This window comes from Helianthus annuus, chromosome 11 (genome assembly GCF_002127325.2).
Source record: "Helianthus annuus cultivar XRQ/B chromosome 11, HanXRQr2.0-SUNRISE, whole genome shotgun sequence".
Lineage (NCBI taxonomy): Eukaryota > Viridiplantae > Streptophyta > Magnoliopsida > Asterales > Asteraceae > Helianthus > Helianthus annuus.
Genome location: NC_035443.2, coordinates 931,478 through 949,020, shown reverse-complemented (window position 1 = coordinate 949,020; position 17,543 = coordinate 931,478). Strand labels below are relative to the sequence as shown.

The 17,543-nt window shown below is 37.1% G+C and overlaps 3 protein-coding genes across 7 annotated transcripts; 1 reads left to right on the top strand and 2 right to left on the bottom strand.

The window, feature by feature from the left end:
- The first annotated feature begins 3,629 nt into the window (after window positions 1-3,629).
- On the top strand, window positions 3,630-7,929 carry LOC110889082 (putative laccase-9). Its single transcript, XM_022136584.2, has 7 exons — window positions 3,630-3,751; window positions 4,026-4,177; window positions 4,265-4,509; window positions 5,576-5,704; window positions 5,804-6,468; window positions 7,051-7,342; window positions 7,615-7,929. Exons 1-7 carry the CDS (start codon window positions 3,647-3,649, stop codon window positions 7,743-7,745), a joined length of 1,719 nt encoding a protein of 572 aa, XP_021992276.1. The 5' UTR covers window positions 3,630-3,646; the 3' UTR covers window positions 7,746-7,929.
- A 2,457-nt stretch (window positions 7,930-10,386) lies between these two features.
- Window positions 10,387-16,254, bottom strand: LOC110889084 (putative pentatricopeptide repeat-containing protein At5g52630). Of its 5 annotated transcripts, none has more exons than XM_035979467.1 (7): window positions 14,233-16,254; window positions 12,934-13,940; window positions 12,447-12,828; window positions 12,298-12,339; window positions 11,686-12,195; window positions 11,508-11,589; window positions 10,452-10,718 (listed from the first exon to the last, which is right to left on the bottom strand). In XM_035979467.1, the coding sequence occupies exon 1, from the start codon at window positions 16,152-16,154 to the stop codon at window positions 14,460-14,462; it is 1,695 nt and encodes a 564-aa protein (XP_035835360.1). In that variant the 5' UTR covers window positions 16,155-16,254; the 3' UTR covers window positions 10,452-10,718; window positions 11,508-11,589; window positions 11,686-12,195; window positions 12,298-12,339; window positions 12,447-12,828; window positions 12,934-13,940; window positions 14,233-14,459. The 5 variants fall into 5 exon arrangements, with proteins under 5 accessions (XP_021992278.1, XP_035835360.1, XP_035835361.1 ...); XM_035979468.1 differs by having other exon boundaries at window positions 12,447-13,053; window positions 13,226-13,940; XM_022136586.2 differs by having other exon boundaries at window positions 10,387-10,718; window positions 12,447-13,940; window positions 14,340-16,254.
- Window positions 11,475-12,539, bottom strand: LOC110891545 (probable glutamate carboxypeptidase LAMP1). Its single transcript, XM_035979343.1, has 4 exons — window positions 12,447-12,539; window positions 12,296-12,339; window positions 11,686-12,162; window positions 11,475-11,589 (listed from the first exon to the last, which is right to left on the bottom strand). Exons 1-4 carry the CDS (start codon window positions 12,537-12,539, stop codon window positions 11,475-11,477), a joined length of 729 nt encoding a protein of 242 aa, XP_035835236.1.
- Window positions 16,255-17,543: the final 1,289 nt, after the last annotated feature.

Here is a 17,543-nt window from a genome sequence, read left to right as displayed (position 1 = left end):
CACCCTAAATTCATCAGAGGTAAAAAAGTAAATAAATTAAAAACTGAATTACGTGCAGATTACTAAACGAGAAATACCCATTAAAGAAAAATGAAATATTTATTTGATTATCCACAAGAAACCCCAGAAAATTGAAGACTTGAATCAAGAAAACCACAGAATCATGGGTGGCAGTCACATACACCAATCAAGAATAATATATTTCAAATTTACTTTCTTTGACGATGATATTTGCAAAAGCCAACGGCATTCGTTGCAATTGAAGGGAAAACAAGATTTTGAAAGTTAACTGAAGAAAAGAAAAGGGGGAAATTACCAAGTTTGGACCAAATTTTATTCATCATCATCAATAAATAATCCTCCATTAAAACCACATTTCTATTAATCAAGAACCCTCCATTTCATCCCAAAAAACCTCCAAAACCAATTCAGATTTCAAACAAATTCAACAAATCCCACCTCTTTTCGATCACCACCACCAGAAAAACCTCCAAAAACACTTCAGGTTGTGGTTGGCAGCTGAGTAGATGGCCAACAACCACCGTCGTTTTTTTCCGGCCATCAGATCTAACATCAATTCTCTCTCTCTCTTTCGCCGGAATCAAAATCCACCAGATTTGCGGCTACAGTTTGATGAAAAACACTAGATCCGTACATATATCTCTCTTCCAATGGTTTGGAGTGTTTGTAGATCCGGTTGTGGTGGTGTTAATGAGGACAGGCGACGACGCAGGTGATGTTTATCCGGTTGTGGTGGTGGACTTAGGCGGTGGTGTTATGTTAGAGAGAAAGGGAGAGTGGTGGTGGTGGTGGTGGTGGTGGTGTTATGAGTTTAGAGAGAAAGTGTGTGTGGCGGTGGTGTAGCTCCGATGGTGGCGGTGGTGATGGTGGACTTGGGCAGTGGTTACTGGTTTTATTTGAGAGAGACAAAGAGATAACGAATTTAGTCAACATTATTTATGCATATGTTATTTTTTGATTTTATTTATTAAACATCATTTAGATAAAACATGGAATGACTAAAATACCCTTATGTGATTATATTTGACTCAAAATTTTAACTTGGTTAGTGTTAAAGGACCTACGGTGTAACGAGTTTTTCAAATAAAGGACTCTGACTGTAATTATTGAAGTTAAAGGTTATCCATTGTAATCTGATACAAACATAAAGGACGAAAAGTGTAATTTACCCTTAACCAAAGATGCAACCACCCAGGAGTTGGAAGTGTATTTAGCAGCCAAATAACCTTTCGGCAGTGGCGGACCCAGGATTTTATTTCAATGGGGTCCATTTTCGGGTCGGTCCTCGTTCGGGTCGAGTTAAAGTGAGGTTTGAACTAGATTTTTAAAAAAAATAAGAAAAATGGGCTTATCAAGGATTGAACCCATGACCTCTTGGTGGAAAAGAGAGATTTACCACTACACCAGCTTTTTTTTTTTCTATGGTGTCCACCTAATTGTATTTATGGGGTCCAGATACAATTTAATATACCAAATCTACTATTTTTTTTTAAAAAGATTGGGGTCCGGTGACCCCGGTGACACCAATATGGGTCCACCCCTGCCTTTCGGTCTCAAAGCGTGTCATTATTCACTACAAGAAAAAGAGGCAATATATCTTGTTGAAATATAGCTAAATTCCAATTTTTTTTTAAACTTTCCCATACATCTTGTTGAAATATAACTAAATTTCAAGAATATTGAAAATCCAAAAATTTATCCCAAATTTACTAAGTTTCACACCTTCACAAAATATACAAACACAAGAATGTAAATAATCCAAATTATATATTAAACAGAAAATATTATAATTTACGACTTTCTTTCGGTGGGGGAAGAATATTCTATTCTTCTGAAAATAACATCTATACTATAAAATCTATACTAAAATTGAAATTAAAGCTAGAACCAATTACTCACAGTTGCTTGTTAGAATTAATTGATAATATGTGAAAAGAGTGACATACAAAGTTGAAAACTGAATGCTAGAACCATTTTACTTTCATGATTGTCTTGTGACCGAATATTAATTTTTAACCTTGATTATTCCCGTTTTCTAGCCTAAACTGAAGTTTGTTTAAGCAATGAGCTAGAGGTTCATGCGCAAGTGACTCGCAACTTAAGTTATATACAAAAAAACAATATATGTAATAAATAAAATAAATAAAGAGCTGATCGAGACCAAGTCTAGCTTCATTTTAAGTTCAAAATTTTCTCACATACCAAACTCAAGATTAATATCGAGTTCAAAACGAGTTAAACTCGCTCGAGCTAGAGCCCTGCTGAGTTAATGTCACTTGGTCAGTTAGACCATAATTTTTTTTTTGTTTTAAATTTTCATTAAAATGCCAAAGTAACAAATTACAAACAAGTGGCAGGTAAACGGGTAACAAACTGCGCCGCAACCTCCTTTTGAATTGTAAAACCAATCCTGCTAAAGACGAAATGACCCTTAAAGGTTGAGAGATTACTATTCACAACCCGTTGAACCCTGTTTAGGAATTCCACAGCCTCTGGGGCTAGGGAACCAAATGTATCAAAAGCGAATGGGATAAACACATGTTGATTCTCTAAGCAAGCCTTCTCATGTTTAGCGACCTTGCTTGATTCCGCCTTCAACGCAGCCTGGCCAACAACAAACCCATTATCCCTGAGCCCAACAAGAGGGGACACTCCTGTAAGGTCCACACAAGCGTGTTTTCCCCTGGCCCACCCAAACACAAGAATATCAGCTGGTCGAAGAGTAGACCATAAAACGAAGGTGATAAACGTGAATTAACCTGGCAATGTGCAAACATGGGCACTGCACTGCATGAAGTACAATGGAACTGTGCAAACATGGTCACAACATGAAGTACATGCGTGGGATGTCTTGCTATTTTAAGGTAGAAGCGGTAGGTAGCAATTTCTTTTTGAGCACCTTTGAAATAATTTCTATTTTCCCTTGTATTTTGAAGTTTAAACAGTTAACACAGAAAGTAATTGCCACAAGAAAGTTGTCTTAATTTGTTATCACTTTTGTTAATATTGTTTATCTCTGATTAACCAACAGTTTACATGTTTAGTAATTTTGTATGACATTTAAAAGGTTAATTAATTAGGTATATATTGTTGTGATCGACAACTGAAATGCTGGCTTTTCTTAGCATCGTTTTGTCCAATATAAAAAAATGTTAATTTTATTTCATCCAGTTACATCCTTTGAACCAGGGGCGGATTTAGCATGGTTCCATGGGTTCCCAGGAACCCATTCGATTCAAAGAAAATGGAAAATATTAGTGTAAACCTTGTATAATTTAGGAAAAAATAATGAAAATTAGTGAAAAACTACCAAAAGGAACCTAGTAGAATCCGACCCTGGATCCGTCACTACTGTTCAAACTAAGGTGTATATACACATGTTTAACTAAGGTAACCACCACAAGATATATGAAAACTAAAGATTCCACGTTTTCTTTAAGAACATGCAAAGTAATTACAATAATATATATATAAATATAAAGATATCATTATTGGTCAACGAAAACATTTTGAAATCCAAAGAACCAACCAACCAAAAGTTAGCAGCCTCATCTTTAACCTACTATAAATACATGCACCCCACTCATGCAACCAATATACCAATTCAACTCTAGGGTTTATAATAATGATTCAAAAGATGAACAAGTTCATCACCTTCCAAGCCTTAGGCTTTCTTCTCATTCTTTCATTCATCAATTCACAAGCTGCTACTCTTAAATATACTTTTGTGGTAAGTATGATCTATCCGATATATACATACGTGTGTGTGTAATATATATATATAGAGAGAGAGAGAGGGTGTTCATTGCGGTATATGTTGAGAATTGTAAAAACCGTATAATTCATTTGTACACTTATATAAACCTTTTCCAGTTGTTATTTGATTGGTTTAATATAGTCTTTCAGTAAATCAACATCTAACAATACATTCATCGTCATACGCATGTTCGAAATAAGTTTTAGTTACTTACTAATTAGACTCTTAATTTTCTGTTTAAATTTAGGTTCAAGAAACCAACTACACAAGGCTATGCAGCACCAAGAGCATCTTAACCGTCAACGGACTATTCCCTGGGCCAACCATCACCGCTCGTCGAGGTGACACAGTCATTGTTGATGTTATTAACAATGGCAACCACAATATCACAATTCACTGGTATAAATATACAATTTTCTTTCAATTATATGTTATAATATTGTTAGAATGTCGATATTTTGTTTACTTTTATGGTGTTAAATATAGGCATGGAGTGAAACAACCAAGGAATCCATGGTCAGATGGACCAGAGTTTGTAACACAATGCCCAATCCAACCTGGGGGTAATTTCACCCAAACAGTTTTGCTCTCTGACGAAGAGGGCACGTTGTGGTGGCACGCACATAGTGATTGGTCACGAGCCACCGTATATGGCTTATTCGTCATTCTTCCTAGGCTTGGGACTACTTACCCGTTTCATCAACCCGATGAAGAAGTGCCTGTTCTCTTAGGTTTTTACCTCTTACTCTTTTCGCTATTTTAATCATTCATTGTTTCATATTTGAAGAAAAACAGCTCCTAACATATTGATCAAGTAAGTCATAATTTTATTATATATATTGTGTCATAATTTTGTGACTAACAATTAAAAATCAGACATGCTCCATAGTATGCAGATCTAAAGAATATATATAATTATTCTTTGTTTGTTTGGAAAACAATCTAATTTGTTTTAGAAAACAATCACAAAAAGTGATCAATGATATAGAAAAAAGAAGAAAACTTCAACAAGCAATTGATTATTATTATTATTATTATTATTAATATAATTAAATGACAACCCATTTTACAATATAAAGTTACATTCCTTGAAAATAAAAGTAATTTATTGTTTTACATTGCTACTTTTGTTTATTATAGATAAAGTCTACTTGTTTTTCCTTGAAAAATGATGATATATACTTTTGACATAATGATCGCTTTATTTGTTCTATTGTTGTTTGAAAACTTCTAATACACTTTAAATAATCAAATATTTGTTGTGACCAAAATGGAATTTAGGTATTATATTTATTTCATTTAAATACGCACAAACGTGTTTAGTTGTTTCCTCCCACCCTTCTATTATTTATTTATTTAAAAGAAATAGATTTAAAAGAAATAGAACTTAGACAACAGGCTTTAACCTTTGATACATAAAACTATGATATTACTTAACTAAAAGAAGATAATATTTAATGATTATAAGGGCAGGCGGGTGTTGCGCGATATCACCCCATCACTCGTTAATTTATCACTCTACACCGCCGCCGCCCCTTTCTATCACTCGTTAATCTATCACTCGTTGAGTGTATAACGCGTTGGAAATCAAAAAATGGAACTTGTATCTTGTACATTGTGCATTAATATTTGTACATTGGAATCCCTATCACTAGTGATACCACCCACACTACATTTCTATCACTAGTGATAGAATATTGGGTGCTGACATGACATGATTTGATTGGGTGCTCCCATCACTAGAATCTATCACTAGTGAACCACCCCTCCTCCCCTAACAATGAAAAATGAACGCAGGTGAATGGTGGCGAGCCGATATACAAACCGTGATGGAAAATTTCCTAGAGAGTGGAGGAGATCCAGCAATCTCGGACGCGCTTACCATCAACGGCCAACCAGGCGATCTTTACAACTGCTCCGCTTCAGGTTTACTATTATACCATTAGTGTTGCTATTACTATTACTATTACTATTTTTTTTTAAATTATCTGATATACTAGCTAATTCACTTAATTTTGTTTTCAGGGACAACTAAGATAAAAGTCGATCAAGGAAAAACATACTTGCTACGAATGGTCAATGCCGGGATGAACAACCTCATGTTCTTCGGCATCGCCAACCACTCACTCACTGTGGTTGGTAGTGACGGGGCATACACCAAACCACTTGTATCCAATTACATAACCATAGCTCCTGGTCAAACCATAGACCTTCTTTTCGAAGCTAACCAACCCAACAACCGCTATTACGTGGCTGCCAAGCTATTTAACGGTCAACCAGCCAGTCGTTTCCAAAACACCACCACCACTGCCATCATCGAGTACTCCGGAAACTACACTCCCTCAAACCCGCTCATTGTCCCGAGCCTTCCAGCATCCAATGACCGCAACGCATCCTTTAACTTCACCTCAAGTCTACGCAGTTTAGCTAGCGCTGAACACCCGATCGACGTGCCATTAACGATCAAAAGAACACTTTTGTACACGCTATCAATCAACGCAATACCATGCGCAGCCAATGAAACATGTGAGGCCATACGTAACACCTCGCGGTTTGCTGCCAGCATTAACAACATAACATTTGACATGCCGTCGTCATCGGTCCTCCAAGCCTACTACCGAGGGGTTAACCGTGGTGTATACGGAGATGATTTCCCCGATAATCCGCCATTGAAATTTAACTACACTCAGGTGAGTGGTTTTGTAGGTTTTTTGAGTTGCTTATTTTAGCCACATTCTATATTAATAACACAATAATAATAATAATAATAATAATAATAATAATAATAATAATAATAATAATAATAATAATAATAATAAGAGTTAATTACTGTTTTCGTCCTTGTGGTTTGTCAAAAATCACCGTTTCAGTCCATTAGTTTAAAAATTGCGATTTCAGTCCCTGTGGTTTCACTTTCGTAACCATTTCAGTCCCTGTGGTTTCACTTTCGTAACCATTTTAATCCATTTATTCTGTTAGTACAGAGATTGAAATAGTTACGAGGTGGACTGAAATGGTTACGAAAGTGAAACCACAGGGACTGAAATCGCAATTTTTAAACTAATGGACTGAAATAGTGATTTTTGACAAACCACAGGGACGAAAACAGTAATTAACTCTAATAATAATAAGAACAACAATAGGTTTGTGGATCTGGCAGTCTCTCTATCCTCTGTGATAAGAGGAAATGTTTGTCCTCGTCGTATTATAGACAATACTAATAGTTTTGCTATAAATGATATTTGACTAAGTACGTTTGTTTGTTTGTTCAGGCGAGTGGTTTGAATGCTACGTTGCGATTGCCGACGGTTGGAACGGAGGTGACAATGTTGAAGCATAATCACACAGTGGAGCTGGTGTTCCAGGGGACAAACTTGGTGGCCGGAGTAGACCATCCAATGCATCTGCATGGGCACAGTTTTTACGTAGTGGGATCAGGATTTGGTAATTATAAAAGATCAAGAGATGCACCGAACTATAATCTGGTTGATCCTCCTCACATGCAAACCATTGCTGTTCCTCAGAATGGTTGGACCGCCATTAGATTCAAAGCGGATAATCCAGGTAATTAATTAACTAATGTTTTTCTTCAATAATTTATCTTTTTTAGTTATACGAAATAGGTTAAGTGAGTATATTTAAAAATATCAGTTATTCAATTATATTTTCTAGTATATTTAATCAGGAAAAATAATTATATAGCTTAGGATTCAACATAACTCTAAATACCAATTGCTAAATATGTATATATAACAAATAATTTAAATAGATATAATATTTAATAGTTTTTTTTATATCATATATTGAACATTTTTATTTTTTTGTATTTATTTCAGGTGTATGGTTCATGCATTGTCATTTCGAACGACATGTGAGTTGGGGAATGGGGATGGTGTTTATAGTAAGAAACGGGAAAGCTAGCAACGATAAAGTTTTGCCACCACCTGCTGATATGCCCCCATGTTAATTAATTAAAATATTTATTTTGTAATAGTTCGTTTTTGTGTGTTTATTTTATTCAAGTCGGTCTATTTTTTGGCATTTGAGTTTTTGTTTCGAATTGTAATAAGTTGGTTCATTAGTTACCAAATGTATTCAGAATTGTAATAAGTTGTTTATATTAAATATTTGCAATAAAAGTGTGCTTACAATCGACTATTTAAATCTATTTTCTTGTAGCAGTAATTATGTATTTATAATACACATCGACCTAATTAATATCATGTATTATAATAAGTGTTATTCTTTTATAATATTTAATATTAAACTTCACATCCAATATTTAATAAAGACTTAAAACTATACGTTGGATACGACCGAAAAAAGATTGAAGAGGTTGTCCATGTGATTGATTTGTAGAACTATTTAAAACTTATTTTCTCCCTTATAGAAACAGTCTAAAACAAATAATTCAGACTATTTATTTGAAATAAACATGTTATTGTTATAGAGAAATAGATAAGAGGTCAATTTCAACATGAAATTTATTAATGAAACATCTTCATCAATTTATCATTGTAATCCTCTCATGATCTATTTCGACTTTCGGGGAAATTACAAAAAAATTAATAGTTAAGTAACTAAAAGTTTCAAATTCAATGATTTAGGTGAAAGTTTAACTTTTAAACATATATTTTGTTAAAATTTAAACTGTATTCGGATTCTTAACTTTTCCTCTGAAGTGAAACTTTAATTTTCAAAAATATATTTTGTTAACGTCAACATCTAAATACGATTTATAAACTTTCATTTTATATAACATCAACATCTAAATATGAAACACTCCACCTTCGTTCAACGATTGGGACTTCAAGGTCTTGCTTCGTTCCCTCTCATCATCCACCTCTAGCCACCACCGTCTTCGCCGAATTTATCTGTGTTCACGAACCGTCGGTGAACACGTTCCTTTCCTTAATGAACGAACACGAACAAAAAATCTTGTTCGGTAAGTGTTCATGAACGGTTCGGGGACACATTATATCCTTAACGAACAACGAACACGAACAAGGTCTTTTTCGTGTCCGTGTGTTTCGTTTATAGCCTTGCTAACGCGATCTACAGTTGGATTGCTAATAGCCGTCTTATATGATGTGGAACAAACGATGTGGACATCTTGGTCGAGGCTAGTAGACTATATAGAAGGGGGGTTGAGGAATTATACAAAGTGGCATCTGGTCACGATGGTGAGCCCGACACGGTCTAAAGATCAAAAATATATCCCTGACCGACCCAACTTCTTCCCAAGCCGTGTCGGATGCTCATTCGTATATAAATATTAACGACTTCGGCAACAACGAGTTTGAAGAACTCGAACCACCGGCTCATCCAATGGGGAAAGACAAGAGCAAGACAAAGCGCAATCAATCTCGAACATCGTTCTCAAGAACTACTATATCTATAGTCAATCCTGAGGTGTAAGCGCATATCGATGGTTTGGACTCTGAAATTAATCGATTACACGGGTTTAGAAAAGACCAATGCATTGACGTCCGATTTGCCTTCCTCGAAAAAGACTTATCGCATCTACGTAAGGAGGATCAAGTTTTTTTTTCAAGCAAATGAAACAAAAAATTCACACTCGCCTCCACAATATGAATCTCGATTTTGTCTCTTCTTATTATTTCAATTGTACTATTGTAGTGACTTTTTTATTTTTAACTTTCTTTTGTATTTTATTAATTGTATTGCAATTTTTATTTAAGTATTTCTTAATGTTACTCTAAATTTTATTTAGTATTTTTAATTTTATTTTAATATTGTGTAGTTTTCTTTATAAGTTATTATTCTTATTTAAGAGAATAAATTAAAATAAATGACCAGGAAATGATTAAAGTTTAGTTAAAACATAACACCAGGGTATTGAATGGTTTAGTTATTGTTCTTTTGCTTATATAGCGCTGATATTTTTTTTTTTTTTTTTTTTGAAAAGAGAACTTCATTAAAACACACCCACACCCGAAGACCGGGGAAGGCAAACAACCACTTACATATTTACAAACTTACACCAATCTAACCACGAAACAGAACTAGACTTAGATCTATGCTTGAACCATAAATAGCCTAGAGATCTAACTTCACTAAACACACCTTTCACTTTAATTTCTGAATCCGAAAACACCGCCCTGTTACGAGCTAACCATAGACACCAACACGAGATGAAAATAATACCTTGAATAATAACCTTATCTTTGGCTGTAATGGAACTCCCCTTATGGAATAGCGCTGATATAACAACACTTTTTACTAGTTATTGATTGTTATTAGTCTTAATTCCATATTTGATTATCAAATTTGTGATTCTTTGATTATATTCTGTTAAAAATACTTTATATTTTATCATTGGACTCCTCACTTGGCCTTCGGTCAATGTTTGATATAGTTTCCGACTCAACCCGATACAAAAAAAATTATGTGTGACCAGAACAATAAAAAAAATTTATCAAAATTTGTGGGCATTGCAACTTGTAGCTAGAATTATAGTTCTATTTGTTGGCTTTATTAATGCACAAGGGAATAAGAATATACACAGTGTGTTGCAACTTGTAGCTAGAACTAGAAAAGTACCCGCCGCGTTGCTGGCGGTTACACAGTATTTTTTACATAAGTTCTTTTTTCCTACAGTCATATCTACAAATCACATATACAAAAATGGTGGCCCTAAATTTGACATATGAGCATTTAATCTCCGCTACTATAATAAGACACGTGTAAAGAGCATATGTATGTGTTTGTACTATTTATATTAGCGAATAAATACACAAAACCACCACATACCAAATTTTTAAACATTGTCAAATACAAATAAAAGAAAGAGTAAAATGACATTTACGTCCCTGAGGAGAGGTTTGGCCAGTTTTGCAACTTTTGTCCAAAGGTTTGTTTTTCCACATCTGAATCCAAAATGTATCTTCACCTTTTCTTCCAACTCGCGGATGTGAGCCTACCACGTGTTAAAATTTGAATTCAGTAAAACTTTAAATCTCAGTACATAACCATCTTTGTTATGGAATATAAGTTATGTCTTCAGGATACGATGTCGTCACAATATGTACAGATATATATCAAAAAAAGTAGTTTGTCCATTGGGTATTGGCAATACCTGGATTGGGTTCGGGTCCGAGTATTGTCCAGAAAATCTATACCCTATGTACCCGGGTTCGGGTATTCTATACCTGGGTATTAGAATACCCTATTTTCGGGTTCGAGTACGGTTCAGGTATTTGAAAAACCTGATCCGGGTATTCAAAAAACCCGGTACCGTTGAAAAGAAACAAAAGATGTGCAGCCACTGTTGTGCGAGTTTGTAAGTTCGTTTTTTTTTAGCTTTTTGTTATTTGACTTCATAATTGTATAGCCATATAGCCATTAAAACAGACCTGGAACACAGCCTCACACAACAACGGGATCTGTACCCGGTAGCGGGTATAATCAAAACCTGGTCCGGATATTCGTTAAACCCGGGTATGGGTAATTCAAAAACCGGCTACGGGTATTTATTAAACCTGGGGTACAAAGCGGGTCTAAAAAAACCCGGTTACGGGTTCTGGTTCGCAGTGGCTATACCGTAGTGGCATACCTGGTCCATACCCGCAGGGTAGGGTAGGGTCGGGTTCGGGTTGTCAAAACCCGGTTTTTATAATACCCGGGTCCGGGTATTTTTTCGGGGTTCGGGTTTTTTGTGCACCTCTACCTGGGGCTAGTAAAAATAAAGCGAGTGAAACGGGTTTACCTCAAGCAGGGCAGCAGTGCCGCTGTTGGGATCAACAGCTCCAAATGTCCAAGCATCCCGGTGATTACCTAAGATAACGAATCTAGATACAAGGTTTACACAACATTAAACCTATTTATGGTACACCAATCATGATAAATAAATGTACTTTAAATTATTATTATCCAAACACATTTACCTTATAACTGAGTTCTGCAACCCCAGGACCCGCCCGATCCTATAAACCGGAGCATCTTCATCCCCCTGCCACTCATCCTCAGCCACCACCCCACCAATCCACCTCAGAATCTCCTCACCGTCGGCACCGGAGATCGGCAACGACGGAATCAACGGGACGTCACCGGCCCGTTCCACCTCATCCTCAGACAACCTCTCACACCCTTCCATACTACTCGGCCAGCACGGTGTTGTCGGGTCACCTGCCCCGTTAAGAACCGACCCGACCTGAACACCACTCGGCGGCAACCACGTGTCATCCGGAAACCACTTCGTACCGCCCCCGCCCCCACCGTAATCCTTCCGATCGGAGTATATTAACACCCCCATCGCACCCGCGTCATACGCGTTTTCAACTATATCTCCGCGGTATATTTCATCTATGCAAGAAAGTGTTCTATGAGAGAAATTGTATATCCCATCTATGCAAGAAAGTCTTCTATGAGAGAAATTTTAACGTGCATTCAAACTCCTACATGTATTTATTGAGTGTTAATCTCTACCATGTACATATATATATCAAAAAATGTACTACCATAATAATGTATAATTGAGCTTATGCAAATAGACACACCTGTGTTTTGTCTTTCGAAGCCGCATTTACAACAACAGAAACCTGCATATAAACATTTCAAACCACAAGTCAATAGTCAATACCATATCTACAAGATTAACTAATACTAAAAGCAACACAAATCATATATGCTAATTACGCCTTTAAACCTGTTTAACCGCCAGCAGCTCCCCTGAATCTAAATTCATCCCCATATAAACCCGACCGAAAGCTCCGCACCAATTATTTCCCCTTTCCGCCATCGGATCTGCGATCCGGCCTCTTCTTTCCTCATCTTCCCCACCACTTTCGGAGGAGGTAGTGCCTGAACAGACGCCTTCGAGAAAATTTTCGATTTGCGAATGCTCGAACCAATCTTTTCGACAAATCCACCGAACGAACCACTTGCACCGTCGTCATTTCTGGCGCCGGCGGCTGAGGGTTTGAACCCTAGAGATCGACGAACGGATCCGTTGAAATCCTTCTCTCTCAAACGAATCTACATCTCTATCTCTCGTGTCTCTCTTCCTCTCTATCTCTCGTGTCTCTCTTCTAGAAATATAAAGCTTCCAAAAGAAGCTTTAGTGTACAATCCATACAAGCAAACGTACAGCTTATCTATGCACACAAAACAAATAAAGCAAGAATTACAAGTACCTATTGCACAAGTGATGCAGGGATTCTAGTGTAAAACATCTCCCTAAAATTCTGTAGGGCTCCTTTGTTGTAGGGACTGGCTTGCATGTCGTACTTGTATACGACACTCTTATATGTAGTCTGCAAAAATAAGACGGAAACAGAACGTATAAGATGTTTAGTTGGATGTAGTAAAATGAGCAGGTATTGCGGGTTGCAGATAGAACAGTGTGAGCAGCGGGGACGTCTATAAAGCATGTAGGTATCACAACATTTGATTTATTGTAGAACCCACGCTTGTACTGCAACTCACGATAAAATTTATTCTTGAGCGACTTCTGCAGATAGATAAATGCCGCATCTCTTATCCTCTCAGCAACAATCGTTGGCTGAGAATTTGAAATTATTCCCTCGGCAGCTTTCTCCGCTTTGGTCCACTGCTGAATCCCAATTTTCCAATGCCCATGCCACCTTTAACTTAGAATCCAATGTATCTTCTTTATGTCATTTGCACTGGTCCATAAGAATCTTATTGCAACGCCTCAATTACAATACCAAATTAAGTTTATGTCAAAACATTGTAAGATAACAAATAACCTCATCTTTATATATAATCGAATCATTTTCTCGAAACTTTTAAAGACATTTTTTGTTCGTACACGGTACACATCGTTCTTGTTGAATTTGGTATAAACAAATCCGAAAGACCTTATCCCAACAAACGACTTTTAAGACTAGAAAATAAAGACACAATCAAACATCTTTTAACTTTATATAATCCCAAGGGTCACCTTGACTAGGTGTTTGGCATCGCTTATTAGATATGTTCATCTTCATATTAAGTAACTTCAAACTGCTTCTTCAAACCCGATAAGGAATTTTCATAAGCAATGTGAAATACCTCCACGAGATCATCAAAAGTTCCCATCTTTCTTCAACTCACCAACCTTTTCAGCCTGACCCGTGTGCACAAACCAAGATTCCATAAGGATACCACTTTCAACTGCTTGAAATATTTCATCTTGCTCCTGCACATTTCAAGAAAATTAAGCGAAATGTATAAATACTTTTTACAATAATGGGAAGAGTATTATTGAGCATGCCATAGATGCATAATCTATAAGTATAACAAAGATAAAAGTTAAGTGTTTTACATAATACCATATCGAAAAATCTTTGCACATATGAATATCAAATAAGCAACTACTAAGGTGCAAACCGTACGAAACAAACTTTAAAGGGTTTTTTTTTTTTTTTTTTTTTTGTGCAGTTTTGCTAATCAACTTTAACTATAAAAGCATATTGTGGCAATCAACTTACTTATTTGACATTTTTGTGTAGTCACGTGGAATGCGATGTCCCATTTAAATATGAAGTTTAGGAAAAGAAATTTTTTAGCTTGTAAATAAACTTAAAGAGTAAATTACACAAACAATGATATCTTCTCAAATCACGCAAGATGAAAGCCGATAATCTCCTGAAGATCAAACACACACGGGTGTGAGCTGTGAGTGACGCCAACTAGAACACTTTCTTTCGTGCGTGAATCACCAATAATCTCCACAATTACAACCACCATCCAAAAACCTATGGTATCTATTAACATCCCTCACTACAATCTCCCTCTCCACCACTCTGCTAATATACTTAAACGCCTCATGACAATCCCTACAAATCCTTAAATTCTTCACAATCCTCAACGCCTTTCCTCGTGGTGCCACGTCAGCAACCAACCCAAACGCTAGCGCTAATTTCTCACTGTGATACCAAAGTGCTTCTATCTTATCCTCTTTCCCTACTTCATGCAGCATTTCATTGTGAACCGGCACGTACCCTAATTCGAGTATTTTCTCCATTAGTTCGGCTAACTTTGCGTAGATTTGTTCCGTTAGTTCATGTCGGCGGTCTCCTGCTAAAAAGACGTGAACTTGCCCACAAACCTCGATCCAACTCAACCCACCTTCCTTTTTTACCCTCCTTTCTCTCATCAATTTTCTAACTTCTTGCACTTCGTTTAACCTTCCGGCACCGGAAAACGCATTTGCGGCAATCACGTAAGCCGAATCGTCTTGCGGGTCAAGTTCTTGTAACCTTTGACTCATTTCTTTGACCATTTCAACGTTACCATGATGTGCACTGACCGTTAGCAAAGACCTCCACATTGCAGCGTCAGCTTTATGATTCGGCATCGTCAAAGCAATGTTTTTCGCTTCTTCTAACCTCCCAGCTCTACCCATCGCACCAACCAAACACGTGTAATGCTCAATCCACGGCTCTAGTTTGTACTCCACTTTCATCTTATTAAACCAATGTTCGGTCTCGTCAACTAAACCCTTGTTGCAAAACGCCGTCATGACCGATAAAAAACTATATTCATCAGGCACAAGACCTTTAAACTCCATCATTCTAAAGAGCTCCAAAACCGAATCGTTGTCCCCTTGTTGCGCATATCCAGACATCATAGCATTCCACCCTATAACATTCATAACCGACACAAGCTCATCAAACACCAAACGCGCCTCATCCACCATCCCGCATTTCCCATACCCGTCCACGAGCGCCGTCCCCACTATCACATTCAAATCAAGCCCGTTAACAATCGAATGTGCATGAACCATCCTACATTGCTCCAAACCAGCTAGTTCAGCCGACGCACGCAACGCAGCCGACACGCTATAACCCGTAGACCCAAACCCACAAGCCCTCATCTCAGAAAAGTAAGATAAAGCATCAACAGACTTACCATTCTGCGCCAGCCCAACAATAACCGACGAAAAACAAACCGAGTCTCGTTCAGGCATTTCGTCGAACACCTTCCGGGCATTGTAAGGAAGCTGAGTTTTTGAGTAAAAGTGAATGAGGGCAGAGGCTGAAAAGGGTTTATCACAAAGGGAGAGTTTGATCGAAAGGGCATGAAGCTGGAGACCGAATGATAAAGAATTGAGAGAGGCGCAGGTTTTGAAAAGAATGGCTAACGTGCGTTGGTTGGGGCAAACGGGGTGGCGGAGCATGGAGACGAAATGGGTGAGGGCGGAATGGGTCGTGGAGTGGCCGGAGATGAGGGAGGTCCAGGAGACGACGTTGGGTGATGGGATTTGTTGGAAGAGACGAGTAGCATCCGGAATGAGGTGGGATTTGAAGTACAGGTTTAGGAGATTGTTGAGGTGGAAACGGTAGTCGGAGACGCCGGCGGTGGCGGATTTGATGACCTGAGCATGTATCCGGCGGGGGTCTGGTTCCATTTTTTCCGGTCTGCAGATAGCTGAGAAGTTCCGGAAGAATATTGGTTTTCAGTCAAGTTTTTCAAAACAGAATTTTGGATGTTGAATCGTCTCTTTACCAGTCTACCTTTTTTTTTTTTTTTTGAAAAGGCTCTTTACCAGTCTACTAATCAGGATGGTTAAGATGTAAGAACCGAGGTTATGCCGTAAATGTTATAAAGATTAATAGAGTAAAATTGAAAAAAAAAAAAAAAAAAAAAAAAAAAAAAAAAACCTAATCAAAATCCGGTTCAATCCCTAAAAAATTTGGTTCGACCACCCGGTTTTCCTATAAGATCACCGATTCGACTCAAACCCGATTTGATAGAGTGAACCTGACCAGTCACCGGACTAAACCACTATTGAACCTCTTTTCTCTATTAGAGCACCCGGGCTCGTCCGTGATACTATCAAGGGAACAAACATCCACGCGTTATACTCCACCGCCGGGTCCGAGTTCAACGCGTTATATTTCCACGAAATCCGATTTTCGTTATCATTATCACGCGTTATTGTTTGGTTTTGTGAGTGTAATTGTTAGTTGGGGGGAAATTGTTGGGTGTGGTGATGAGTGATGACCACCCCCATTAAAAAAGATTATGAGTGATAGAAAAATGGTCGATGACATGACGGAACTTGATTGGTGCTTGTGAGTGATAAATTCTATCACTAGTGAACCACCCCCCTCCCTTTAGTGAGCTTTTTGACTTCTTGCAGGCGATTTTGTCCACTGAAACACAAATAAATGAGCTTTTAGGTTTTTAATCTCTAAGATCGTTCAATACCAGTCTATATTTTTATACAAATGGAAGCTCTTTATTATAAAAAGTGGTTGAAAGTGAAAAAGAAAGAAAATGTAATTGTTGATCTGTATATTTGGGGAATACTATTCAGTCTTATTAGTTTTTTTAATATTTTTTGAAAGTTGTTGTGAGTGGATAAGAGAGAAAGGTTAATGATAAAGGTATACAAAAATATTATTTAATTAAAAATAGAGAAATATAGTGATTTTTAATGTAATTATAGAAATTGAGATTGGGGAAGAGATGTGAATGCTCTAATATATAGTCATGGGATTAGTTTTTTTTTTTTTTAAATTGTAAGTATGGGATTAGGTGAGACCTAACTTGATTACCCAAAACCACATACCCGTTTGCCCATACCATATCCCCAACCTTTTATGTTTGTTTTCAATTAACCAGTGTTTATTAGTGCTTTACTTTATTAGTTTCATTATGCGGAAAATTATATATCTGTCCTCATAATCTCTATAACTAACCATTTTTGCCCCTAAGTCTAGAGATCATGGGGGCCAAAATGGTTAGTTATAGAGACCGTGAGGGCCAAAATGGTTAGACTTAGGGGCGAAAA

Excerpts from the sequence above, each read along its gene's own strand:
- LOC110891545 (XM_035979343.1), bottom strand. The coding sequence starts at position 12,539 with ATGGCGGAAAGGGGAAATAATTGGTGCGGAGCTTTCGGTCGGGTTTAT. Across the intron at positions 12,340-12,446 it reads AGCTGCTGGCGGTTAAACAG|GTTTCTGTTGTTGTAAATGC; the intron begins GTTTAAAGGCGT and ends GTTTATATGCAG. Across the intron at positions 12,163-12,295 it reads TCGAAAGACAAAACACAGGT|AAGACTTTCTTGCATAGATG; the intron begins GTGTCTATTTGC and ends TTTCTCTCATAG.
- LOC110889084 (XM_022136586.2), bottom strand. The coding sequence starts at position 16,154 with ATGGAACCAGACCCCCGCCGGATACATGCTCAGGTCATCAAATCCGCC.
- LOC110889082 (XM_022136584.2), top strand. The coding sequence starts at position 3,647 with ATGATTCAAAAGATGAACAAGTTCATCACCTTCCAAGCCTTAGGCTTT. Across the intron at positions 5,705-5,803 it reads TTACAACTGCTCCGCTTCAG|GGACAACTAAGATAAAAGTC; the intron begins GTTTACTATTAT and ends TTTTGTTTTCAG. Across the intron at positions 7,343-7,614 it reads ATTCAAAGCGGATAATCCAG|GTGTATGGTTCATGCATTGT; the intron begins GTAATTAATTAA and ends TATTTATTTCAG.